Consider the following 24,973-nt stretch of genomic DNA (forward strand, 5'->3'; position numbering starts at 1 on the left):
CCGTCGGAGAATCGACTCCGAGATATACATATAATAAAATTGGAGTGCTTGTTTGTAATATTAAAATAACCTATTTTTACCACATGCTTCTATATATGTATGTATACCGGTACACATAATAAAATAACTTTTTTTTTTTTTTTAATTTTTATCTCATTGTTCCGGCTAATCTCTGGAATGGTTGATGTGATTTTGACGGGACTTTCACTGGCAGATAGCTGATGTAATAAGGAGTAACTAAGGCTACAACAATAACTTTTTTGATAAATTCAAACGCGCAAGAAGTCGCGGGCACAGCTAGTATTCCATAAATTCATGAAAATCTAAAAAAAACTATTTTTATGTTATCCCCTCTTACCTGCTAAGTTCGTAAATATATTTGTATGTACTAAGCTTTATAATAAATCGCTTTAATATCTAACTCAATAAAACGAACATTATCGCATAATACAAAACTAACGTTTATAATTTAATAGTCCGTTTCAGAAACTATAACTTACGTTTCAAAACTTGTCATAATGCAATTATTCTAAAATTAGTTTTCAGCGAAAAATAATTTCCGAACTAAAATGACTGTATCGCGTGTCACCTTAAAAATATTAATAAACAGACGGACGATTTCGAGAAAGTATATATAGACATTAAAATGTTGCTGCGTGTTGTGACAGTGAAAAAAACCTCAGCCGAATTAACTTTAGGTCTGACTAACTTTTAAATGAATAGATTTTTAATTTGTGTATCAAAAACATTGAAGTCATAGTGCAAACTTAAACATTAGATGAAAACGAGACTACTGCGCTATCTATCAGTAACTGGAATTAAAAGTAAAGTAAGACTGCATAGTGACAACTAACGCCATCTCTTGGTCACTGGAGTAAGATAATCCAAGATGGTGGAAGATACAAACCAGCAGTCGGATCGCGTATCCGCGGCCGCCGTTCTTCAGTTCGCAGCAAGAGAAGCGAGGGAAGGGAGGAGGTTTGCTGAGTTTGGAGCGCATGCGTTTGCCAGCATCACTTATAATGCCTATGGTAACTTCGTTTTTTTTTAATATCGTTGATACAATATATATTTTTTACTGTTTGTAATTTAAGTCCCAATTTGGGCGCCATTTTTTATCTTGTACATAGAAACCTTAATATGAATTTCAAAGATGTAAAGTTAGGTATATTTACTTTTAAAAATATTATGAATGAAAGTGTTACACCATAACCACTAATGGTATTTTAATGAAACCTTTATATTGAATCAACGAATAGGTTTTTGGTAAATTAACAAATAAAAATTAGATTATTCTGGACAAAAACTATTCAGATTCTCTTTTCCTTGTACTATATACTTGAAAGGCTGAGATGTCCTAGTTGTTACAATACGTGAAGTTGAACCAAAGATTGCGGATGCTAACCCAGGCAGTATTGAATATATTCATAGTGTTGATCAAATTCTATGACGTATCACGTGGAGTTATCTATGCCGAATTAGAGCAGCGTAGTGGTATCACCAATCCTTGCGAAGAGGAAAGTCTTATGCCCAGCAGTGGTTTAACTTGAAAATATGTATGTATTTATTATTGACGGGGCAAATCGAAGAATTGGTTATAACTAGATATACTTACCGAACTCGGCCCCGAGCAAAGTTTAACTGATAACGCTCAAATGTAAGCCAGTTTCATATTTGCGTAATGAGATGATAAATTAATTATCATAGTGAGTTTTTTCTTAGAAAATTCACAACATCTCGAATGTTATCAATTGGAATGTATACTGGATGGTATATCATATACCAATATGATAATAAAAATAAATTTAATCAAATTAAAGATCAAACATCAAAAGCACGGACAACAAGCAACATGTCTCTGGAGATACAAATTTAACAATAATAAACAAATGAAAATGTTTTATTAAAATCTTTGTGTGGGAATTGTGTTCTGTATTTGACTTCAATAAAAATACCAAAAGCCGTTGATCTTGCACCTGAACTCTTTCTGATTCGCAGTTGCCATCGGCTTGTGAGAATAAGGGAATAGAGTCACTATAAAACATTCTTTATAAGACTTCTCTTTTTCGTAGAGTCTCCTTTGAGATTTGCCGCCGAAATCGGTCATAAGTATTTTATGTCATTGTTAGTCATAGGTCGGTTAGCTGGCAAATGAGCCATCTGCTTGTTACTGGTCACCACAGCCTATAAACTTCAGCACTGTAAGAAATATTATTCATTCATCGCATCACCAATGTGCTACCAACCTTGGGAACCAAGTTTTTATGACCCTTATGCATTTACTCTGGCTAAGTCACCCTTCAAAACAGACACAACAATACTAAATATGGCTGCTTGGCGGTAGACTATATGATGAGTGGGTGGTACCTTCCCAGAAGGGCCCAAAACCTTTCCAGCAATTAATCATAATGTTGTTTGTTCTGCTTTCTAGGGTGATATAACACTCTATTTAGAAATGCATTTTAAAGTGTATACTTTAAAATAAACACCATTAAAAATTACTTAAGTAATTGATTTACACAAGCAATTAATAGTCTAAATTATCTGCAACGGATTTCGTATTCTTTTGTTTTCGTTGTGAAACTTATAATCAGATATTATTCACGGAGAGGTCGTGTTGGGTTATCATAATTTATAATGCATTTTTGACAAGTCATTATAACGGCTATAATTGGATTAAAACTATAGGTACCAATTTTGGTGAACTTTGAATACCTTACAACAGATCTTCAGGCAAAGATCTACTTATATTCGTCCATCTGCAGATCGATATTGACCAAATTATTTGGGAGAAATTTGAGGTCATTGAACTCTTCCAATGGAATTTATTGAACACAAAACTTAATGGTAAACTTTTAGGTATTATCGAGGTTGAGATTTAATACGAATCAATCGCCATGAACTCTATAACCCGCAGCGGAGACCCAGTAACCCAATTGATAAAATATCCGTTGATTTTTACAGCTTGTTATACTAACTTGTCCTACGGCTACCATCGTGTAAATTATATTTTGACCGCTGAGGTTCTGGGTTTAAACCCCGGGTCAGACCTGTGAAAATCTATTGGGGTGTAATTGTCGAATTCTCTGTAGCAGCTCTTAGTCTGAAAGCTGGAATGGTGTACACTTGGATACTTCAGAAAGCTCAAAAAGCCATTTGTTTTATTCCTGCCGTTCGTGTCGGATTTCCAGTCAATCGGGTTATGAGCGTGAGGAACTAGAATATTTATATGTCCTTGAGAACAGCTATCGTGGCAGATATAAGCCTATATATATAGATCATCATCAAGTACATTTTCTTTTATTTGTTTTGTAACACTTATGACGTTTATACGTCCTAGTGATAGTGTGATATGACTATAAGATGATACGGCATATCAGGTCAAACCTTGAGCTAGCTCTATTGCAAACTTCATCTAAATCCTTTCAGCCGTTTTTTCGTGATTTAGTAACAGACATCCTAATATATATTCGCGTTTTTAATATTATAACGATTATTATTAAGTTTAAAGAAATTAATTTTGGAATAAGTTTTTTTTCTATTCCATCTATTTCCAAAAATCGTCCAACATTACTTTTCGCACGACACCAATTCTTTATTGAAGAACAATTATATTAATTCCTGATTTTAAATAATGGCTAGTAAAAAGATCGATATTTAATTCTACTTACAATTCCAAATTTGTATTAATTAGTCCCCGATATGGGGGTAAAATTAAACATCCTCCTCCATCTAAATATTGTCACTGTGTTGCCATATTAATACGTGTTCTTATAGTTTATCAAAGGTCAAGTCATTATTCCGAGAGCAATGTCTGGATATTATCACTGACAGGATTCTTATCACCGCTGTGACCAATGACTGAACCAGTTTAAGCTGTGTGTATAATAATAGTTCAAATAGACATTAAACTTATTATATAACCAAAGAAATTGCTAAATTGTACTTTAAGTTTTTAGACTGTGTACATTTTTCAAATCGGTGCGTGTCAAAATAAAGATGTCCACGGTTTAAAGTTGAACACCTTTTTTTTTACCGCCAAATGCATCGATACCTTGACGTGTGATACGTTTAAAAAAAAAAGCGTGCGATCACCTGTCACAGAAGCTTGGGTTTGCTTTTTGGCGCGACATTTCAGTGCTTTGGACGTACTGTTTCTGAGTAATATATAGTTGGTTTTTATATAGGTAAATAATGTTGTTGTAAAAGTTTTATGTAAAGGTAAAGAAAAAACACTTTGTATCAAATTTATAATGAATTAGAGTAATAATAAAATGTACGACCTTCTTAGTAGATACTCTCTAAACTGTTTTCTTTCGTATTTTACTTGGCACTGTGTTGCCATATAAATGCCATATTTTCAAAAAAATATTTTTAACAAATATAAATAATAACTATCTTTAATCTGGTTACAGCGACCCTTGGCGAGATGGGCGGCAGCGGCACCAGCTCGTCGTCATCACATATGTCCCCTGGCTGGCAGGTCAACGATCTCGACCTGGACTTGCCCGGCGAACTGTCCATGAAGTGAGTACTGTAATCGCATTTATCTCTCGCAAAAATTTAGACCAATTTGTATAATGTTATTTTTTTTTGTTTTAAAATATAACAGCAAACTGACTATGGGTTGGTTTGTTCACACGTATATATAGAATTAATGAGCCAATGTAACTACAGGAACAAGGAATATGATATCTTAGTTCCCAAGGTTGGTGACGCATTGTTGAAGTCGGGAATGGTTAATGTTTCTTACAGTACCAATGTCTGTAGGTATTGGTAACCACTTGTAACCATGTCAACAATGGATCCCCCCATTTGCCCGGCCGCCTAACTCGCCCTTCGAACCGGAACACAACATTACTAAGTACTGTTCTTTAACGATACAATATATGATGAGTGGGACCTACCCAGGTGGGGTTGCACAATCGAGTATTGTCAATGAAATGCTCAGTAGCGAGACGTACTGGTCGGAGATGCGCTCCTTCTGCGAAAGCGTCATGTCGCAGAAGAAAGCCGCGGAGCGGGAGCGGGAAGAGGATGCCGCTGCAGACCCGTTTCGCCGAAGACGACCTGGGAGGAGGAAGAAGCGTTGTGTGCACCTCCTCCCGCCTCAATACGCGCCTCAGGGAATAGGGAGGTTCTCAGTACCCCGGGAATCGCCCCCAGGTGTTGGAGGCCCGCATAGGCGGGCCGACCCTCAGGGCTACACGGTAGCATGCGAAAGCGATCCCATTGCGCCCGCCGAAGAGACGGAGAGGGTAACGCTGATTTTTTTGTGGGTATTCCGGTGTACCTCGGCGCATTCGGCGTCCGGGGCACCGGTGAATCCCACGTCCCCCCCCCATTTCCACGTAGGGGAAACGCGTCATGCGTTTTAATTATGTAATGTATGTAATTTTATAATTCGTCTGTTCTTCCAGCGAGGCACTGCTGTCTCTGCCGTCGTTGGCCGTCTTCAAGCAAGAAGCGCCCTCACCTACCGGCAACGTGGTGTCTCCACCTCGCCGCGCGTGGCCGGCTCGCAGAACTGACGACAGACAGGTAAAGCTACTCCTTAATTTGTCAGAATATCAAAGTTATTTTTTTTATTCTTGATGTCAATTTGCTAAAAATATGCAGATTTTTTTATCTGGATCATAATTCGTAGGTACAAGCTTAAGGTTTTTACAGAATTGTGCAAAATTATCTAATTATTTTATTTTTAAATATACCTAACATTTTTTCTTCTTTTTCAAGTGGTCCCTCGGTAGTCTTGAGGTAAACTTGTATTTAATAAAACCTATTTTTAAAAATAGTCTGTTTCAATGGCAAGAGGTGTAAAGACATATAAACAACAATAACCTTAAATTGACACCATTGGTCGAGATTTTAAAGTCTACGTATTATGGATTCTTGAAATAATAAAAAATAAAAATCGTAAACAAAACTAAAATTTAATTGTAATCGACAAACTCAAATTCTAACTGAACTAATAAAATAGTATTTGATATTAAAAAAAACTATTTAATAATTTTTCATCAATTTGCGCCAAATGTAGATGAGTGACTTGCAGTTTACAATGAAAAGAAATCAAAACAAAACCTGTCATAGGTTTCGAAATTACTAAAAAATCTTTTGTATAAATGCGAAGTTTCACGGGAGACCCACTAGTATTAATCAAGAATTGTTTTGTAGTGCGTAATATAGCTGAGCTATCGGCAAATCGCACGGAATATATAAATCTAAGGTTTGTTTATCTTCACTCTTCCTGCCATTGAAATGAATTATCCATATAAACATATTTTTAAACAACTTTCATAACTTAGTATCATTTATTCATTTATAAAATAAAACATACCAAACACTCACGACCTCACCACTGATTTGTCTCTTTCCGTCATCAGCAATTTACCATTAGAAAGAAAGAGCTAGCATCATACATTGGAATAGAAAAAATTACCTATAAATATACTAGAGATATATTTATCCCATCAAAACATAAATGTGAAATGAGAGCCAAGTTCAATATTATGATATAGGCCTTGGTTGTTGACTTCAACGACAAAAGAAGTGAAATCTAAATGGGTGTCAAGTTCAATGGTCCTGATATTAATTTATAACTACATAAAATATCATTTCTGTTTATAACTTAGGAGAATATATTGTAGCCTAAAGTCTGATTTCGTAGTTCTGATATCTGAATTATATTATAGCCTTCGCAAGTTCTAAACCTGTTACATAGAAATTATATACACAAATTAAGCACGCAAAAATTCAACAGTAAATTTGTTATTATAAACACACATTATAACGTGTGTTTACGAACAATTGGCTAAAAAGGCTCCAAATGGTTCGTGTAACATTACACACGGTGCTGCTTGCCAGTTCTTTTACTTGAACTTGGCTTGACACGCTAACGCGTGTCTAGATCTTAGGTACTCCTGAATTTTATTTCGCTAAGTTTGTCTTTTTATGTTCATGAATTTTATCATTAAATTATTTGTTTAGCTAACGGATGGTAGTATTGCTTACGTTCCAAAGTTTTATAATTTTTGAAGTGGAAATGTGACGAAAAATGTTACAGGAATGACACCAACGGTTCGTTACTCGTAACTCAAAAACGAATGATTCGTTAGTGTTTGGCGTTGAAGGAGAGAATCGTTAGGAAATTTGCCATATGTGTATTCACCAAACGTCGTTGACTTAGCGTCTAGAAAGTTCTGGAAAAGATTAAATTCTGGAAAGTTCTGGAAGATATTAAGCGACAACACTGTCGCTTTTTGAGATTAGCTGAGTGAGATTAGCTTTTTGTCATTTACATTTGTAAACCGAGATACGAATCGTCTGTCTTGTTGGTCTATTGGCTAGCTTATAGCGCCACACATCTCAAGATCTCAGTAGTAAACCGAGCCTGAAAGTTGGAACGGTAAACACTGTTTGTGTTAGATTGTGCTTCGTAATGCACTGACTGATGAAGCCGACTGTTTTGCGTCTGAGGTCTTTCCGATCAAGTCGGATTTGCCGTCCCACCGGATTAAGGAATTTATCGTGAAGAGATTGCAGCAATTAGTCTAGTCTCACATCAAAATGGCCGCCGTAACGAGGTTAACGTCATCATCATAATTTATGTTATTGTAAAATTAATATCTCAGTGATGTTCTTATTCTGTCCATAGATCACCAATATGGTGATCGACAATCGTGACGGCATGGAGGACGCCTGCCAGCAGTCCTCACCACACAACGGCATGGTGAATACCCATTGTAAGTTATATTTATTTAAATGTTCGCTATAGATCGTAACGTACATTCAACGCAATACATGGTCGAGAGAAAATACTCGAATTGACTTTACTGGTAATGCTGACATGAGGCAGCTAATACTGCTCCATTTGACCTGACCTGACTAATTTTTGGACTGTATCCTGTACATTTGGGAGTTCCAGCCCTATGGCTTTTGCTCTAGAAAAAGCAGGTAGATTATAGAAGGGAGGCGCCCGTGTTGAGGCAGTTACCGTTGACGCCACCAACTCCGTACGTCTGCCACATACATTTATCTTTATGATTTTATGCAATTGAAAATGTTCAACATAAATATGTAAGACTAGCCGTGCCCGCGACTTCATGCGCGTTTGAATTTAGAAAGTAAGTTATTTTTGTAGCCTAAGTTATTCCTTATTACATCAGCTACCTCTCAGTGAAAGTCTCATCAAAATCGGTCCAGTCGTTACAGAGATTAGCCGAAACAAATAGACAGACAAAAATTTAAAATAAATTTATTTTGGCATATGTACCATGTATACATTTGCATACATACGTATGCATTTAGAAAAAAGCGGTTATTTTAATGTTACAAACAGACACTCCAATTGTATTATATGTAAAGATTATTTTATATTATGCATAAAAGAATGACAAGTTTTTAAACATTTTTTTTATATGTATGGCCTAATGATTTTTTAACATCTTTTTTATAACCCAGCCAGTCCAGAGAGCATGCAGTGCCAGTCAATGCCAGTCGCCGTGATGCCAATGAACGGTTACCATTCGCCGACTAACCAGGAGAATAAAAGTAAGTCTCGAAATAATAAAATCATTTAATCATATTTACGACTTACAAATTAAAAATTAAGGCATTTTTAAACTTTAAATTCCATTCCACGAATCGAACTCCTAGGAAACAAAATACTAGCACCTTACTGGTCTGCGAAATGAAGAGATTTGCGAGACGAACCCGGCGTGTGAGATGATCCTAAGAAATGATTTGAAGGTCACGCGTATTACCCATTGAGCGGACAAGAGCAATATCCTTCGGGAGATTGTGTCGTGGAATTGACTTCATGTAACATAAAACAATTTGGTGATTAAATTCGTGGCAGATTTTCACCTGAGTCGTGCATGTTTGCACAGAATTGTTGCTGTTGCCACCGAATGAGAATGAATTATAAAGATAAATTATTTATTTATTAAGCACATGAACATTCTATAGAGATTGATCAAGATTGATATTAAACATATAATTTTAATTTAATAATGAGTCTAAAAAATGTAAGCACTGATTGGGAAGTCAATAAGTCCACTGATCCCTAAGATACGGGGTCTCCTGTTTTTTTGTTTTTCTCGCTGGAATAACGCGTTCCGCGCTTCCCCCGCGTGATGCCCGCCCAGCGCGCCCGGTACACCGGAATACTCACTAAAAACCAGCGGTGTCCTCTCCGTCTTTCGGCGGGCGCCACGGGATCGCTTTCGCATGCTACCGTGACGCCCTGACGGTCGGCCCGCCTATGCAGGCCTCCAACACCTAGGGGGGGTTCCCTTGGTACTGAGACCCCCGTAAAGATATGGGATCTCCTAGTTTAGGGGTACGGGGCCTCTTTGATGACAATAAAAACATTATTATATTATTGTCCAACTCAACATTACAACTACACTCGTCTAAGCCTTAACTCTTAGTAATATGAATTATTCGGCTATTTTCATTTGATGCTATTTGCACAGCAAAATAAGATCAAAGAAAATGTGTATGAATTTTGAAAAACATCTTCAACAGATGCCGGTCTTCTGATGTGTTCTCCAGTCAGCTCTCTGGACGGCTTCTTACACTCCCCCTCCACTCGTCCCGACACGAGCTTCAAGGACGATACCAGGTAATATAAGCTTTTGAGTATCTTGCATTTTGAACAGCAAAATCCGTTAAGGATTTTTCAGGTTACGCTCTTTTCTTGAAGGTTCCCAAGTCGTATCGGTTCGGAAAAACCGTCGGCAAAAGCTGGTTCCACAGAGTGGTTGCTTATGGGCCACCTGATGTTAAGTGGTCACCACCGCCCATAGAATATTGAAGCTGGAAGAAATATTAACTTACCTTGGAGATTAAGATGTTATGTCCTTTGTGGCTGTAGTTACACTGGCTCACTCACCCATCAGAACAGAATACAACAATACTAGTATTGCTGTTTGGCTGCAGGACACCCCAGATTTAGAAATGTTCGTACAGTTTTGGAAACAGTCTATGGATATATTGAGATGTTTTTTATCACTGGGTGAACTAGACAAAGTATATGATCAAGACTAGTTTTCATGTAATTGAAGCTCAAAGAAAAATATCGGAACAGATTGGATTAATCAAACACAAGTTAAACATACACACATTGTTTACAACATACTTTCCCCTATGTGAATTAGGGGGGGGGGGGTCTATGAGGGATTATGGTGTGTGCTCAATAAAAAACCAGCGGTACCAACTCAGTATCTTCGGAATCAAGGCATCGCTTGCTACTGTGAAATGGCATTGGAATCAACTTTAGTTTTTTAGTGTTTTTATAAGTTCAAACCGGTAAAAACCGGTTATTCCCGGTTGAGAAACATCAATGTCTAATTTTGTGAACAGTTAGAATTGTTTAGTCAATCTATGGTAAACCTGAACGACTATACAATAATAGAAGTATTTTTTTCTAGATTCGATTTCTTTTCTAGATTTCAATATGTCCTAGCTGCGGCCACGTCGATAGCCACCAAGCAAAACGAGGAGACGCTGACGTACCTCAACCAGGGCCAGCCGTACGAGATCAAGTTGAAGAAGCTGGGCGACCTGTCGCATTACAAGGGGAAGATTTTGAAGGTAGATTTTAGGCCTTGCTTTAAAATAACGATTAATATAAACCGACTATCCCTCAAATGTTTATAGCCGAATACGACAGACGTCATAATAGACAAATTTCAAAAAATATTCTACTTTAGTACAAGACTATGTCGTCTAGTACTAAAGTAGAATATCTTTATTGTTTATAAAAAATAACCGATTGTGTCCACAGAGTATAATTAAGATCTGCTTCCACGAACGTCGTCTGCAATACGCGGAGAGGGAGCAGATCGCCCAGTGGCACGCGGAGCGGCCCGGAGACAGGATCCTAGAGGTGGGCGTGCGAGTACTCCATTCCGTGTAACGAGCTCCCAAAGGAAATTTCTCCTGTGCTCTCATTGGTTAATGCGCGTGACCTTCGAAATAATTTCTTATTCTTTTACGTCGGATTGGTCTCGCTGATCTCTAGCCGCGCGCAACGACCGATGAGGTGCGAATATTTTATTCCATACGAATTCAACTCCTGAAATGAACTATTTATAAAAATGTCATAGTACAGGCCAAGGTGAATCTGATTCAGTATAATACTCTTTCTTATATTCAAATATTATATATTTTTAGGAATCAGAAGCGTTTTTACTTAAAAAAAATATATTTCACAACAAAAAAAAACATACAAAAGATAGAAATTAAAATCACATTTTAAATAATAAACTTGATTAGTACTAAATATTACAAGATTTCAAAATTAACAATAAGCAAATCGTAATAAATGACAAAAAAATAACAAATCGGAATTTCAAAGTTATAACACGTTCGTTCAGCACAACGACCCAAAACAAAAGTGAACCTGAGTAGACCACGCTGCCTGTTTTTATAGGGTATGGGCAGTTTTTTTTTTTTGTAAATTAATGCAGTTGTTATCTAATAATATATTTAAAACAAATCAAGGCTCATAAAGGCACTTTTGAATCATCATGTTACAAAGTTAAATTAAACGTGAAACTCCCACCGCCTCGGAAAGTAGATTCTACCGAGAAGGCCCGTCGAGGAACTCAGTAGTTAAGCTTTCCCGCCGTTTAAATTACCCGCTGTACCGAGCACGCGGCGCCGCAGGTGGACGTGCCGCTGTCGTACGGCGTGCTGCGCGCCGAGCTGCCCGCCAGCCTCAACGCGCTGCACGTGTACTGGGACCCCACCAAGGACGTGGGCGTCTACATCAAGGTGAGCCCGACCTCCTTTGCCCCTCGGCCGAAAAAGGGGGCCAAGCGTCGTATCGTAAATGTCGTCTCTTCTAAGATTACTTACGATTTTTTGTTCCGAAAATTTTACAAAGAAATTTAAATAACTAGTTTTCTAGCGTCGTCGCCCTCGTGTTAGGGGGGGGGGTCATATCGGTCTTAGCTTTTAGGTATAAAATAGCAGCCTGTGTCCTTCCTGGGGTTAAAGCTTGCTTCGTACCGAATTTCATCAAATTCGGTTCAGTGGCTCAGCCGTGAAAGCGAAACACAGAGGGTTTTGCATTTATAATATTAGTATAGAGTAGAAAATTCGCCAATTCCTCTTCCCGACGCTTACGATCTATAGGGGGAGGGGGAGGTTAGATAGATAGAGACGATTTAGCAATATTGCATTGCAGGTGAACTGCATATCGACGGAGTTCACGGCCAAGAAGCACGGCGGCGAGAAGGGCGTGCCGTTCCGCATCCAGATCGAGACGAGCCTCGCGGCCGACGAGCTGCAGCGCCTGCACGCCGCCGCCTGCCAGGTCAAGGTACCGCGCGGGGTTGGGTGCCAGCGGGACGAGTTTTCATATCGGTGTTGAGGAAACCTGCACGAGTTGCAGAAGATTCTGTCACGTCTGCGTCTTTCAGTAAATAAGCGTGGTGGAATGAGGTCTCCGGCTTGTTGTCCGGCAGGTGTTCAAGCTGAAGGGCGCTGATCGCAAACACAAGCAGGACAGGGAGAAGGTGCTGCGTCGACCACGAGCCGACCTCGAAAAGTACCAGCCGGGCTGCGACGCGACTGTCCTCACCACCGTGAGTACCACCAGTATTGAAGTTGCCACTAAGTTTGGGCTGCTTCTGTGAAATTCTTGGTTGAAATAACCAATCACTTCTGTTAGCCCAACTTATGACCAGGGAGTCTTATCCGAGAGCTCTGTTCATCAATTTCCATAAACTAGCATTTAATAGCATTTTTTGTCTTTGTCCATTCCTCGGACTTATACTAATATGTTCAATACATTACACAATAACCCTACTCAATATGAAATAGAGTTATAAAAGGCGTCCGACCTCGTGCCGTTTCCCTCGCACACTATTCGCATTTCAGTTGCACTCTTTGCAGTCGAAGAAAAGTTTGCGAACATTATTCAATTTGATTTTGGAATAATAAATTGGTAAAAGTTGTCATAATAAATGGGAAATTTGTCAACAGCTGTCAAACGACGCCCTCATGCCGCCGCCGTCGCTAGTGACCACCTCGCCTCCGTATTCGCCGGAGATGTGGTGAGTTTTCGAAATGAAGTTTTTTTAAATCAAAATATACTTTATTTAAGTAGGATTTTACGAGCACTTTTGAATCATCGTTTAACAAACTATATTAAGTGAAGCTGCCACCGTTTCGGAATGTTGATTCTACCGGCAAGAACCGGCAAGAAAGTTTCAACATTTAAAGTTGGAGTGGACTGGCAGAAATCGTCACGTAAGGATAAACCGTTGTCCTCCGGGTGACCTTCCCCCCTCTTTCTCACTGTTTCTTTCTATTATTTTATTTATTTATTTAAACTATTATATACGGATATAAATAATATAACTTCAAACATAGTTTTGGTAATCGTTTCATTTCATTCAGGATTTTTAATAATAATTTTATTTCATAATCCATCCATAGTCCTTCGTCACCTCCCCTTTTTTATTTAAGCAAGTTAAGTTCGAGAATGTGTCCCTGTCTACACCATACCTTATTCCAATCGAAGTGGGAAAAAAGATAAACAAACCTTAGATTTACGTGTTTCATCCGATTCGCTAATAACTCAGCTATGTTGTGCACTACTGAGAGTTTATGATTAATATATCTTTATTTATAATGCAACACTATGACACTTAACTACTTATATCCAATTTAAATTTACTACCAAAAATTTGTCGACGTTTAAAACGCTATGTATTCGCAAATCCATAGTGAATATCATAGATTAATCAAGCTCTCGACCAATGATATCGCGTCAATTTGCTGTCAAATGTTGTTTATTTGGCTTTTTTCCTCATGGTTCGAATAGAGTATACAAATATTAACAGCTGGCATAACCACAACAACGCCGTGTAGATCATAAATTACATTTAACGATATTATTGAAAATAAGCAATTTTATATTTTTTATATATCGTATCGGTGGACTGGCTGAAATATGGATGGTAACTGGTCACCACCGCGCGCAGATAACTCTTGCTCTTGCAAGGGGAGGCTTAAACCATATTTAAACAATTGTAGTGTTCAGAAATAAACCTAGGGAACTCGATGCATAACGTAGGCACGAATCCGGCGGTCACAAATACCTTTTCAATAATAACCCCGTTACAACACTATAATATCATAAAAGGCTACATCACTAATGAATACAGTTGTTCTAATTTTAAATTTTCGGACAATGACCCAAACAGTTTATGTTTTAAATATATATAATATTATATCAAGTATTACGATTGTCTACGAGAGACATGTTTTCTGTATAGATGGCGGTATCTTCTATCAGGGATATTTTCAATAACTCATCTAAGATTACAGTTGGAAATGATCTATCTTTAATTATCGTTTCACAATCAAGGATAAGTGGTTTTTTTTTTTATGATATCGGTAAGCGGACGAGCAAATGGGCCACCTGACAGTAAGTGATCACCACCGCCCATAGACAATGGCGTTGTAAGAAATATTAACCGTTCCTTACGTCACCAATGCGCCACCAACCTTGGGAAGTAAGTTGTTACGTCCCTTGTGCCTGTAGTTACACTGGCTCACTCCGGAACACGACAATACTGAGTACTGCTGTTTGGCGGTAGAATAAACCTAACCACCAACAAATATTAAACCACCAATAAATAAATAAATAAATAAAAAAACCAATGACAGATTACTCTTTTTCCCTCTGACCCATCTGAGCTTTTTTTGAGCATCTAAGATTTTTAATTTGCTTATTGTATCAAATAAAGTAATAAATTATTTTAAATACAAATAAACTAGCAATATTTACTTGGCTTTTTAACGAAGTCGATAATGAAACTAAACGTTTTGACAGTTTAAACTTTGCTTTTCGGCATTTTTGTTTTGTTTGTAAATGTTTATGCTAACGTATCCAATGCATGGAATCGTAGTGCCAAAATATCTGTTGAAGGGGATATAATTATCACGACTTGTGAAAAAAAAAAAAGTTGTAATATTATTGAATTCTGATATTAGGTACCTTTAATATAAATGTAAAGAAATTAGTATGACAAAAGTAAGATCACTTTTTGGTCGTTACACTCAAATAGGGTTGTATTAAATTTTTTAAATTCATTCAGAACTCTCGTTCAGTCTAGATCTATATGCAAATTCGGAATGATTTAATTTTGTCATAAAATCGCAAGTGCTTATATTCGTGAGAGCCGAGATGGCCCAGTGGTTAGAACGCGTCCATCTTAACCGATGATTTCGGGTTCAAACCCAGGCAGGCACCACTGAATTTTCATGTGCTTGATTTGTGTTTATAATTCATCTCGTGCTCGGCGGTGAAGGAAAACATCGTGAGGAAACCTGCATGTGTCTAATTTCAACGAAATTCTGCCACATGTGTATTCCACCAACCCGCATTGGAGCAGCGTGGTGGAATATGCTCCATACCTTATCCTCAACGGGAGAGGAGGCCTTAGCCCAGCAGTGGGAAATTTACAGGCTGATTATGTTATGTTATGTTATATTCTTCCTGTGACCGTAAGATATCGGTATAACTATCCCTGCACGTATCATAATCTAAAAGCATTCGAAATGATTCCACATCACTGTCATCATGTTCTATAATTAATAGAAATCACACAGATTTTCGGCTGATTTTGACAGATAAGCGAATGACGTCACTAGAGATCTTCGTCTATCCGAGAGTAAATTGAAATGGTTTTTGAAATGCCGGGAAGCACGTTTTGTACGAGCGTTCCTGTCTCTAGTAAGCTATCGGACCCCCCGATGACAGATGGTTAGTTTCGATAAGAAATGCTAAACCGAAACCTTCGATAGGTTATAAACAGCCTGTAAATTTCCCACTGCTGGGCTAAGGCCTCCTCTCCCGTTGAGGAGAAGGTATGGAGCATATTCCACCACGCTGCTCCAATGCGGGTGGATGGTTGTGGATGTGGGTGGCTGCTCCGATCGATAGGTTATCAAAAAGAAAGTACGGGCAAAATAATAGATTTGGTTACAGTTACATAAGTTTGGGATAGATAAGATAATATTGAAAACGGCCGCTATACCTTGTACAGTCAGCGTAATATATAAGGTAACAGTTGAGGTTACCAAACACATAGAAACAATGGTACTCAATGTAAATAGAAACATTGATCGATAATATTCTCACGACCGGTCTTTAGTTAACTTTAGATGTTTTTTTTTATGTTTTAGGTAATCTTAACTTATATATGTCGCTGACTGTATCACCTAAAAACACAAGGGAGCCAACTTTTTGACAAATAGAAATATTAATAAACGAATGATATTTTTGAATACTTTTTAAATCATCAATCAGACAAGCTCAACGAGTTTTTTTCCTAAACCAGCTGTTTACACAATGTAATTTTAAAGTGAATATCATATAGTACGCAATCCCCACGCCACGTGTATATCAAACTTCATTTGGTTCAGACTAGTTGTTTAGTGGTGAATAAACAGATAGTAGACAATTCCATTCATTTTTTTTTCTAATATTTAATAACGTAATGTTTGTATTTGATATCGGCAGAATATTTTCGTTCATTGACAAACGCTTAAGAAAAAAAAAAAACGATCGTCCACGATTTCCAAACTGTTTGAAATACAAATTATAGCAACATCTTTTGTCACTCTATACATTTGTTATTCCAACTTATTGTAACTTATTGTATTGTTGTCGGACGAGCAAATGATCAACAGCGTCCATAAACAACTCCTGTAGTTGGAATCAACAATTTTTGCCACGGTACGGACGAGGTACTAATCACAATATTTAATCATATTTTAACATAATATAAGCACGAACTATAACGTCAATACTCAAACTCAAAATTAGTATTATATAAAGAAAAGTTTGCAATAAATAATCGTAGGTACAGCAACATTATTTCTAGGATCGATGTTATTTTTTTTTTTACTGGATTATATTCATATATATATTATGCCGATAATGTTTATGTATTTAATTAATATACGTGTGTTATTTTAATGGGAGAAAGACTTTCCATTTCTTCCCGATAGAATCGATATTTATAATCGATTTTCATTTAATAAAAGCCAGTAAAAATGAATCAAGTCTTATAGTCATATATTTAGTTGTCATAGAAATGACCTTGAATAATTATACTACAATGTACGTAATTATAATGTCACTAGGTTTTCATTATAGTTTAATTGGATACACATCGTGTTGTAAAACAAAGTAACATGCAAATATATACGTGTTTTGAGTGTTCCGTATACATTGTTGTCGACGAGTTGAAGTATTACTGGAATTTGCGCCATTTGTGCCTTTTCTATATCACTTTTTCAACTACAGTGCAACAAAGTACTCTTGAGTTGTTAAATGAGTTTTCTGTATGATAATACTGTATTTCCTACGTATCGTACCGATATGACGTCATAAAAAAATATTCTGATCTGGAATCGGATTTTTTGGCTTTTTGAACTTAAGCTAAATGTCGTTTTGCTGTCAGACCACATCACAAAATTAAGGTCCATCATTTACTAAATCGTTACGCCACGTAATGTATTATTTTAGATGTAAGTGTTTCAACAGCAATCTTGTCGTCGGTCCTTGTGAATTTTTCCCAATTTTTTTTAACTAAATCTTAATTATAGGAACATATGGGCCGAAACGCGACAGGATTGTTTGGTACCCGTTTCTCGATGGGCCGAAACGCGACGGGATTGTTTGGTACCCGTTTCTCGATGGGCCGAAACGCGACGGGATTGTTTGGTACCCGTTTCTCGATGGGCCGAAACGCGACGGGGTTGTTTGGTACCCGTTTCTCGATGGGCCGAAACGCGACGGGATTGTTTGGTACCCGTTTCTCGATGGTTTTATGTTGTATATTATTATACTCGTATAGCTCGAGTTATTAATATAGTCGCACAGATCGCGTTACGTTCGCATACGTCGCATTCATTACACGATCAGACATAAGGTCACCGTCACAATAATAAAGAACACTTAATTGTAACAATTGAACGTCATCTGAGACGAGATTTAATCAATCTTGATGGGTTTTTTAAATCGCATTAAATGTATGTATTTATATGTTATATAATATCTTGGTTTTAATTGCCTTTATTGGTCTAGTTGCCAACCTATAACGCAGTGCAGTCCCCGAGGTATTAATTTTTAAACGTCGTTCGGGTATCCTATCGCCATGCCTTCTAACAAGTTTTAATTTTATTTGCTTTGCAAATTAAAATTAACGTTCGATGTTTTAGTCAAAACAAATGAAATAACTCTGACCGTACGATACTAAATTAGTTCTTAAATTAACAGTGTTAACTAGCACAGATTGCATTTCAAACGAAATTGTCAATCTTAATCTGTTATCTATTAAAATTTATTAATGTAAATTTAAATTATAAAAAAAACATTCATATAATTCATTCATTTACTTGGTGATATGGCTTTGTGCAGGCCCGGGTAGGTACCACGCACTCTGGTTTTAAAGGTGTGTTAGTTAGTTTAACTATAGGCACAAGGGACCTTAGTTCTCAAGGTGGCGCAATGACGATTTGAGGAATGGTTGATATTTCCTACAGCGCCAATATCTATGGGCGGTGGTCACCAATTACCGTAAGGTCCGTTTAGCTATAAAATAAAATAAAAACAATGCAGAAACATAACACTCAAATATAGTCAATGAAAACTATCTGGTTGTTCACCATTAAACAACTAGTCTGAACCAAATGAAGTTTGATGTATACGTGGCGTGGGGATTGCGTACTATATGATATTCACTTTAAAATTACATTTTGTAAACAGCTGGTTTAGGAAAAAAACTCGTTGAGCTTTTCTGATTGATGATTTAAAAAGTATTCAAAAATATCATTCGTTTATTAATATTTTGTATTGTTATTTAAATGATTATTTATTATTGTTTTTATTTCTCCTCAAAGGGAGAGGCCTTAGCCCAGCAGTGGGAAATTTACAGGCTGTTAATGTAATGTAATATAATTGTTATTTATGTCTAAAGATGTCTACGATAAGATAAAACGCCCTTTCTTTATCGCCTAGTTAACAATCACAATATGCAATACAGCAATAAATTGTGCCAATTTAACGTCATTTAAGAGGGCGCGGCATCTTTTATAAATCATGCGTCATGTCGAGAAAGTGTCGTTAATGTACAAACGAATGAATCTTCTAGATATATCGATCGCTAGAATATATCTTTGTTAGGTTATAATATAACAGATTCTAATCAAGTGAGTAATTTTAACATATTTTGTTTAGAAATTTTTCGTTATTATTGATTGATTAAAATACGAACGAATGCTTTCCGAAACACAGAAGATAACTTAACACGTAACTAACTTTAACTAACTTAACGTTACTTTGATTAAAGTTAGTTTATTTAAGACAATAAATGTATTTTATGAAATAAATATTTCCGACATATTATAAGAGAGAAAAGTACCTATATATGTACTATGTGAAATATATATGTACGTATAATACGCAGTGTGAAGTTATTAAAGGTTTTTTTGGTGTACTAATACAGTAGACATTTGAATACACGAGTTGGGTTATCTTATCTTTTGTAATAAATATATCATTAATAGTTTCGAATATTAAATGATATATATGTATTAATATATCCACACTTAATGAAGAGTAATACAATTAAAAAACTACAACGGGTAACGTACTAACCGCCATCTTTATTTTTATCCTTCAATGATCTAGAAGGACGACCGCCCCCCCCCAACTTTGTCCAAGCGTATGATAATTGAGGTAATTAATTTCGTGAAGTTTGTTGAGAACTATCGACCGTTTATAAAAGCGTTCCTTAGAGAAACTCTAGTAATGAAATAAAATATTCTACGACGTGAAGTTATGATATTATTATCTCATCAATAGTTTTCATTCGCAATTATTTCCATTTCACTTGTACTCAATTCGCTCTCATTTCAATCGAGCGAAGTAATTGAACACGTGATAACAGAATACAGCTTTAAACCAGATTGTAACAGCGATCGCGAGATTTAGTTACAAGGAAATGTTTATATACATGAAAATTCCAATTATTTACCATCAACATATTATATATATCTATGTAATGTGTTAAGTAAATATAAGTCTCGTGAACAAGACATTCGTAGATAATGTCGAAATATCGAGCTCCACCAAATAAAAATAAAAAACATGGTAAATGTCCCGTTTTAAATACTGTTAGTAATAAAAATAACCATGTCAATTTAAAATCAAATATAATATAACTTTGTATGAATAATGTAAGTTAATCGTTATACGGTTGCATTTGTCCCGTTTCTTTGGAGTCAGCGAAGCGTGTTCTCTAGTACTGTAAGAAAAAGTATCTGGCAGTATTGCTAACTTACAGGAATCATTACAATGTTGAGATTAATTATGATAATATACATTTGAGTTTTCTGGTATACAATTTTATAAATAATAGATAATCCCACATTGTAAGTAATTCATAATTAATCGTAAATATTATGAATAAAAAACCGGTTTAAAAGTATCGATACTCTAAGACCAACACTGTGAGTTTTAAAAATAGAACAAAAGTTCATGTCTCGTATCACTCGCGTAGAATGAGCCCTGTGAACCTAAATTAACATACAGTTGCTCAATTGAGCCCTTGTTATTCAATTGGCATGTCTATTCGTATGTACTGTATATGAATGGAACTTATTTTTAGCTTGTATTACCATAATATGTATCACATCTTTTTCCAGTATTATATTTAACTTCAACATAGAATAAACACAGACCTACAATAATCAATACAATAAAATGAATTAGAGCTTATAATATTAAATAATTACATTCTAGTAATCTTTGCCCCTAGACAGTCGCATTGCAAGGACTATTTGTTATTATTGCCTCACTCTGAACACAGCAATACTAATTATTAATTGATGCAGGTAATTCACGAGTGTTGAGTCGAGAATTTGTTTAATTTTTAATAATCTAGCATTTTAAAAGTACTGGATTATTAAAATGAGTTGCATGCCTGCTCTTTGCAACACATGCAACTGCATCTTTTTCCACGTTTATGTTTATAACGTAGTCGTGTTTACGAAATGCGCTTTCCTATATTTAGCATCGCCGTCTCATACTTCCGAAGTAGATTCAAACCTGTTCAAGTTGGTTTCGTTTTGAGGATGCTGCAATTTACGCAACGCCTTATCATTTCCCGTTGCTTAACATTCAAGTTTATTTATATTATTGCAGTTCGCATTACATTCATTCTGATATGAAATGTATCTTTTCAAATGGACTACTAATTAATAACACTGAACTTTTCTAAAAGAATATATTATTAAATATATAATTGCTTTGATAATTCTAAAGACAGCTATCAATTTCAACCACAGTGCTCTAAGATTGACTTCAAGAACCCTTTTTAAAATAAGTCAGAAAAACATACACACACACATTATTTAAAAAGTGTATTAAGTCTTTTTTGTGTGACTTATATTTTTTAGCGTATTTTTAAACGTATTCTTAAACTATAAAATAATAAATGAAGTATTTCTTGTGTTCTTAGACTAAAAAATTTGTTTCTAAAATTGTTCGTGATCGTAAAAATATAACAGAAACGGCACGGAAGGTCGTTCTCTCGATCAATAATGTCATAGGTATCAGCGTATACGTTGTTATGGTTAAAAAATATTACAGTTTATACCAATGTGTAGTAACTTCTAACAATAACTGCTATTAGTATAACAGTAACAATAATAAATCTAGATCATTAACGATGACTTGTTTAAATCTAAAGTTAAGCTTTGATTGATTATGTTAAAATTAATGATTGCATGATTTTTGAGATGTGTCAGTTAACAGTCATACGTCACAGGTTTAATAGTAACCCTAATCAGGAAAATATAAATTCGTAATACAAGAACAGTTAAGTCTTACGAACCTAATTACATGCACGAACATCATTGTAACGTATAAACTATCGTTAAATGACTAACTTGCACCGTTTCTAATTAAAAATGATGCTTCAACGAATCAAAACAAAATGCTACGTAGCTTTGATATCTAATGCAAATAATTTAAATTAAAAATATATATATATTCTTTGCAAGTACTAGTAAAACCGGTGATAACTGAATCCTTTAAATTTATTCTAAAACTGGCCTTAATATCGAAAGCAAAACTTTAACTACAATAAAAAAAAATGTTAAAGTAAAATATCTGGTGAAAACCAAATCATGGCTTGTGTTTCAAATGTGCCGTGTGTATCACATGTCTGGCAATTAGAACTTGTCTCGACGATTCAAGTGATTTTAAAAATTAATATAGGTCAGGAAGTTCAGAAAACGAGGCAAAGGTGAAAAACGCTCGCGTTGCAATCCAGTATTAACACATGAAATATATTTTTACTCTACTAGTGTTTTCTTCGTCCACCAACGAAAGACTGGTGACTAAATATTCTTAAAATATGTGTTACCTAAACACGATCTCTTAAAATATTAGTAAGTGAACCAGACCCTTCAGTATTTCTTCTATTCGTAGTACGCCATACGCTATTTTTTATCCAATTAGAAAATGGCGAAAGTTTATTAATTTTATTTTGTCCTTATATTCGTTCGTATTAAACAAACGATGTAATTGGATATTTTTCGTGATATATTTGTGTATTTTTTTCTTATTGGTAAATTTTATTCCCGTTAAAATAAATTATTATTTGCCTTACTTTATGTTAATGTTTGGGAAAAAAATATATAATGAGTCCCTGACATAAAAATCTCTAGATTAAACATTAGCTGTTATTGAAACAATTCAGGTGAAGTCGGTATATAAATGTTATATAATATAAATTAAATACTTTTAAGTGCATGCTCCTGATACGAGGATGATTTAATTGATAGTTCCACGTGTTAATTTCATGCAATCAACGATAAAAAATCAAGTATCTATCTATATTTCTAGTTAAAAGAATTCCGTTATTATTTGCGTAGTAATAAATAAAACAATAGAAAATGAAGGAGCTACGAATACACGAAAACGTTGTCTAAGGTCGCGTCTTCGTTCGTAAAACTGTTATCGCAATTTATAGTGATGTAAGATAATTCTGTTAGTGACTGGAAACAGGCGATAAAGTCGATCTAATACCGAAACCGGATCGTAGCAGTTAGAAACAAATTGACACACAATTGGCCAAAACTGCATAGGAGCCATTATTATATCCGGTTCGTTGCCGATGAGTCTAACCTTAATTAACTACGCTTTGCGCTAAAAATACCATTTTATTAATAAAAGCAAACAACAATCAAGAACTTTGTCTTAATAAAAATTAATCATTCGACATTAATCCAATTATGAATATATGTCGTATCGATAAAAACGGGACGGCTTGTCGCCTCACTATAACCGTGACGTTGCTCTATGCACCAACGCAAGCCGGCCGCGGCCCACATAAACCGACTCGAACCGGTTATGATCCAATCGAGAAACGCGCTTCACTCGCGACCAATCAGCGGCCATTCTACTCAGTCGCTTGCGTTCCTTCAGTCGCCTTGTACTCCTTTGTTTCTATTTTGCTGTATTATTTACCGTTGATAAAACCGAATTTCTTTAACCGCTTTTAAACCGGTGTTATCTCATACCGTTTTACTTCCCGACTAGAACTGTTATTTTTAATTTATCATTTCGAATCGAAGATCGGCCGCGAGAAGTTACAGGGACATTATAATGTTGGACAAGTGAAGTGAATCGTGGTCAGGACTGTTCAAGATATACCTGTTCTTTGATATCTCTATAAGAGTGCCCAATGATTGTTGAGGTGGTACGCGGTCCAGCTATGGTGGTTGCCGGTGGCGCGGCTTACCGCATCGGATCCGGCGCTTTCATCTTCTTCAATCTAACGAGACAAGACTATAGCTGACGAGTATTATGCTCGTTCTCGAGCAGAGACTGAGTTCGCGGCAAGTGGGGCGCGGGGTTGTGCTGAGAGCCCGTCTGGTCCACGGTATTGAAGCCCACGGGTGGCGAATGAAGTTTTCCCTCCTCAAGACAGAGGTGGAAATCGACGCTGATCCCGAAACGTACAGGGAACTAGCCAGGAGATTGAGAGCGGCGAACGTTATAGTCAGACCCGGGCGACGTTTAAAGTAAATACTAAATTATTTTTATTTAAATGCAGTTTATAATTTACACTTTCGCACCAGTGAGTCTTTGATCGTTTTTTTGAATGGAGAATTTCTTTCATGAGAAATGCGTTGCATAATTTATACTGGTATACACTGGTTTTATCGGTAGATCAATGTTGTTGTTTTTTCGTGACGATTCCTGACTATTATTTCAGGCACGTAAAATGTCCGTACTTATATTGGAAATGTTACAATCGTTGAAAAACATGTGCATTATAGATTTCCTTCAACATAAGTTATACATATCTATAAAATTTTATCATAACTTATTCAAAGTAAAAATATATTGTCTGTGGGAAATTTTTACCTTTGGGAAATGATAAACTAAAAACTTTGTATAATATACATATTATAGGTCCTTATGTACATACATTCTGTATATGTAATTATACTTAGACAATTAAATTTCATAAATTTTATATGTAATGTTATTTTTATATGTAAAACAAAAATATAAACTTTAATTTGTATTAAATATAATGTAACCATAACGTCTAAACTATACTCATATCAATAGTACATAACAGAATCGACTCAAGTGAATAATTATACTAGTTGATATGATAACCGGGAATCATAATCTCATGATGAAGGATACTTGGCTTTCCCTGTTTTTATATAATTCACTCCACCGGCTAAGAATTATTTAACTTTTATGAGTATTTTACACTCAAGAACAATGAGTTATCAAGGGGTGAAATGTCTTAAATAAATAAGACTTAACTTAAATACTAACTTAGCTACATTTTTAAGTTTTTATTTTTAGATGGCTATATTCCAAAAATATGATAAATCTTTATCCGATGAA

At 35.8% G+C, this 24,973-nt stretch overlaps 1 protein-coding gene across 4 annotated transcripts in view; it reads left to right on the plus strand.

Moving 5' to 3' along the window:
- The window catches only part of LOC113391823 (transcription factor CP2-like protein 1), a 46,722-nt gene that overhangs the window by 17,225 nt on the left and 4,524 nt on the right, over nt 1–24,973 (plus strand). For 2 of the 4 annotated variants that reach the window (XM_026627911.2, XM_026627914.2), the window contains 11 exons: nt 4,416–4,527; nt 5,421–5,541; nt 7,655–7,742; nt 8,461–8,550; nt 9,529–9,625; nt 10,434–10,596; nt 10,790–10,891; nt 11,674–11,781; nt 12,197–12,331; nt 12,477–12,596; nt 12,997–13,067. In XM_026627911.2, the coding sequence (XP_026483696.2) occupies nt 4,416–4,527; nt 5,421–5,541; nt 7,655–7,742; nt 8,461–8,550; nt 9,529–9,625; nt 10,434–10,596; nt 10,790–10,891; nt 11,674–11,781; nt 12,197–12,331; nt 12,477–12,596; nt 12,997–13,067 (1,207 nt within the window). Of the gene's footprint in view, nt 1–826; nt 1,032–4,415; nt 4,528–5,420; nt 5,542–7,654; nt 7,743–8,460; nt 8,551–9,528; nt 9,626–10,433; nt 10,597–10,789; nt 10,892–11,673; nt 11,782–12,196; nt 12,332–12,476; nt 12,597–12,996; nt 13,068–24,973 lie in introns of those variants that run through there. The other 2 variants (XM_026627913.2, XM_026627912.2) reach the window with 2 other exon arrangements.

This window comes from Vanessa tameamea, chromosome 28 (genome assembly GCF_037043105.1).
Source record: "Vanessa tameamea isolate UH-Manoa-2023 chromosome 28, ilVanTame1 primary haplotype, whole genome shotgun sequence".
In the NCBI taxonomy this organism is placed as follows: Eukaryota; Metazoa; Arthropoda; class Insecta; order Lepidoptera; family Nymphalidae; genus Vanessa; species Vanessa tameamea.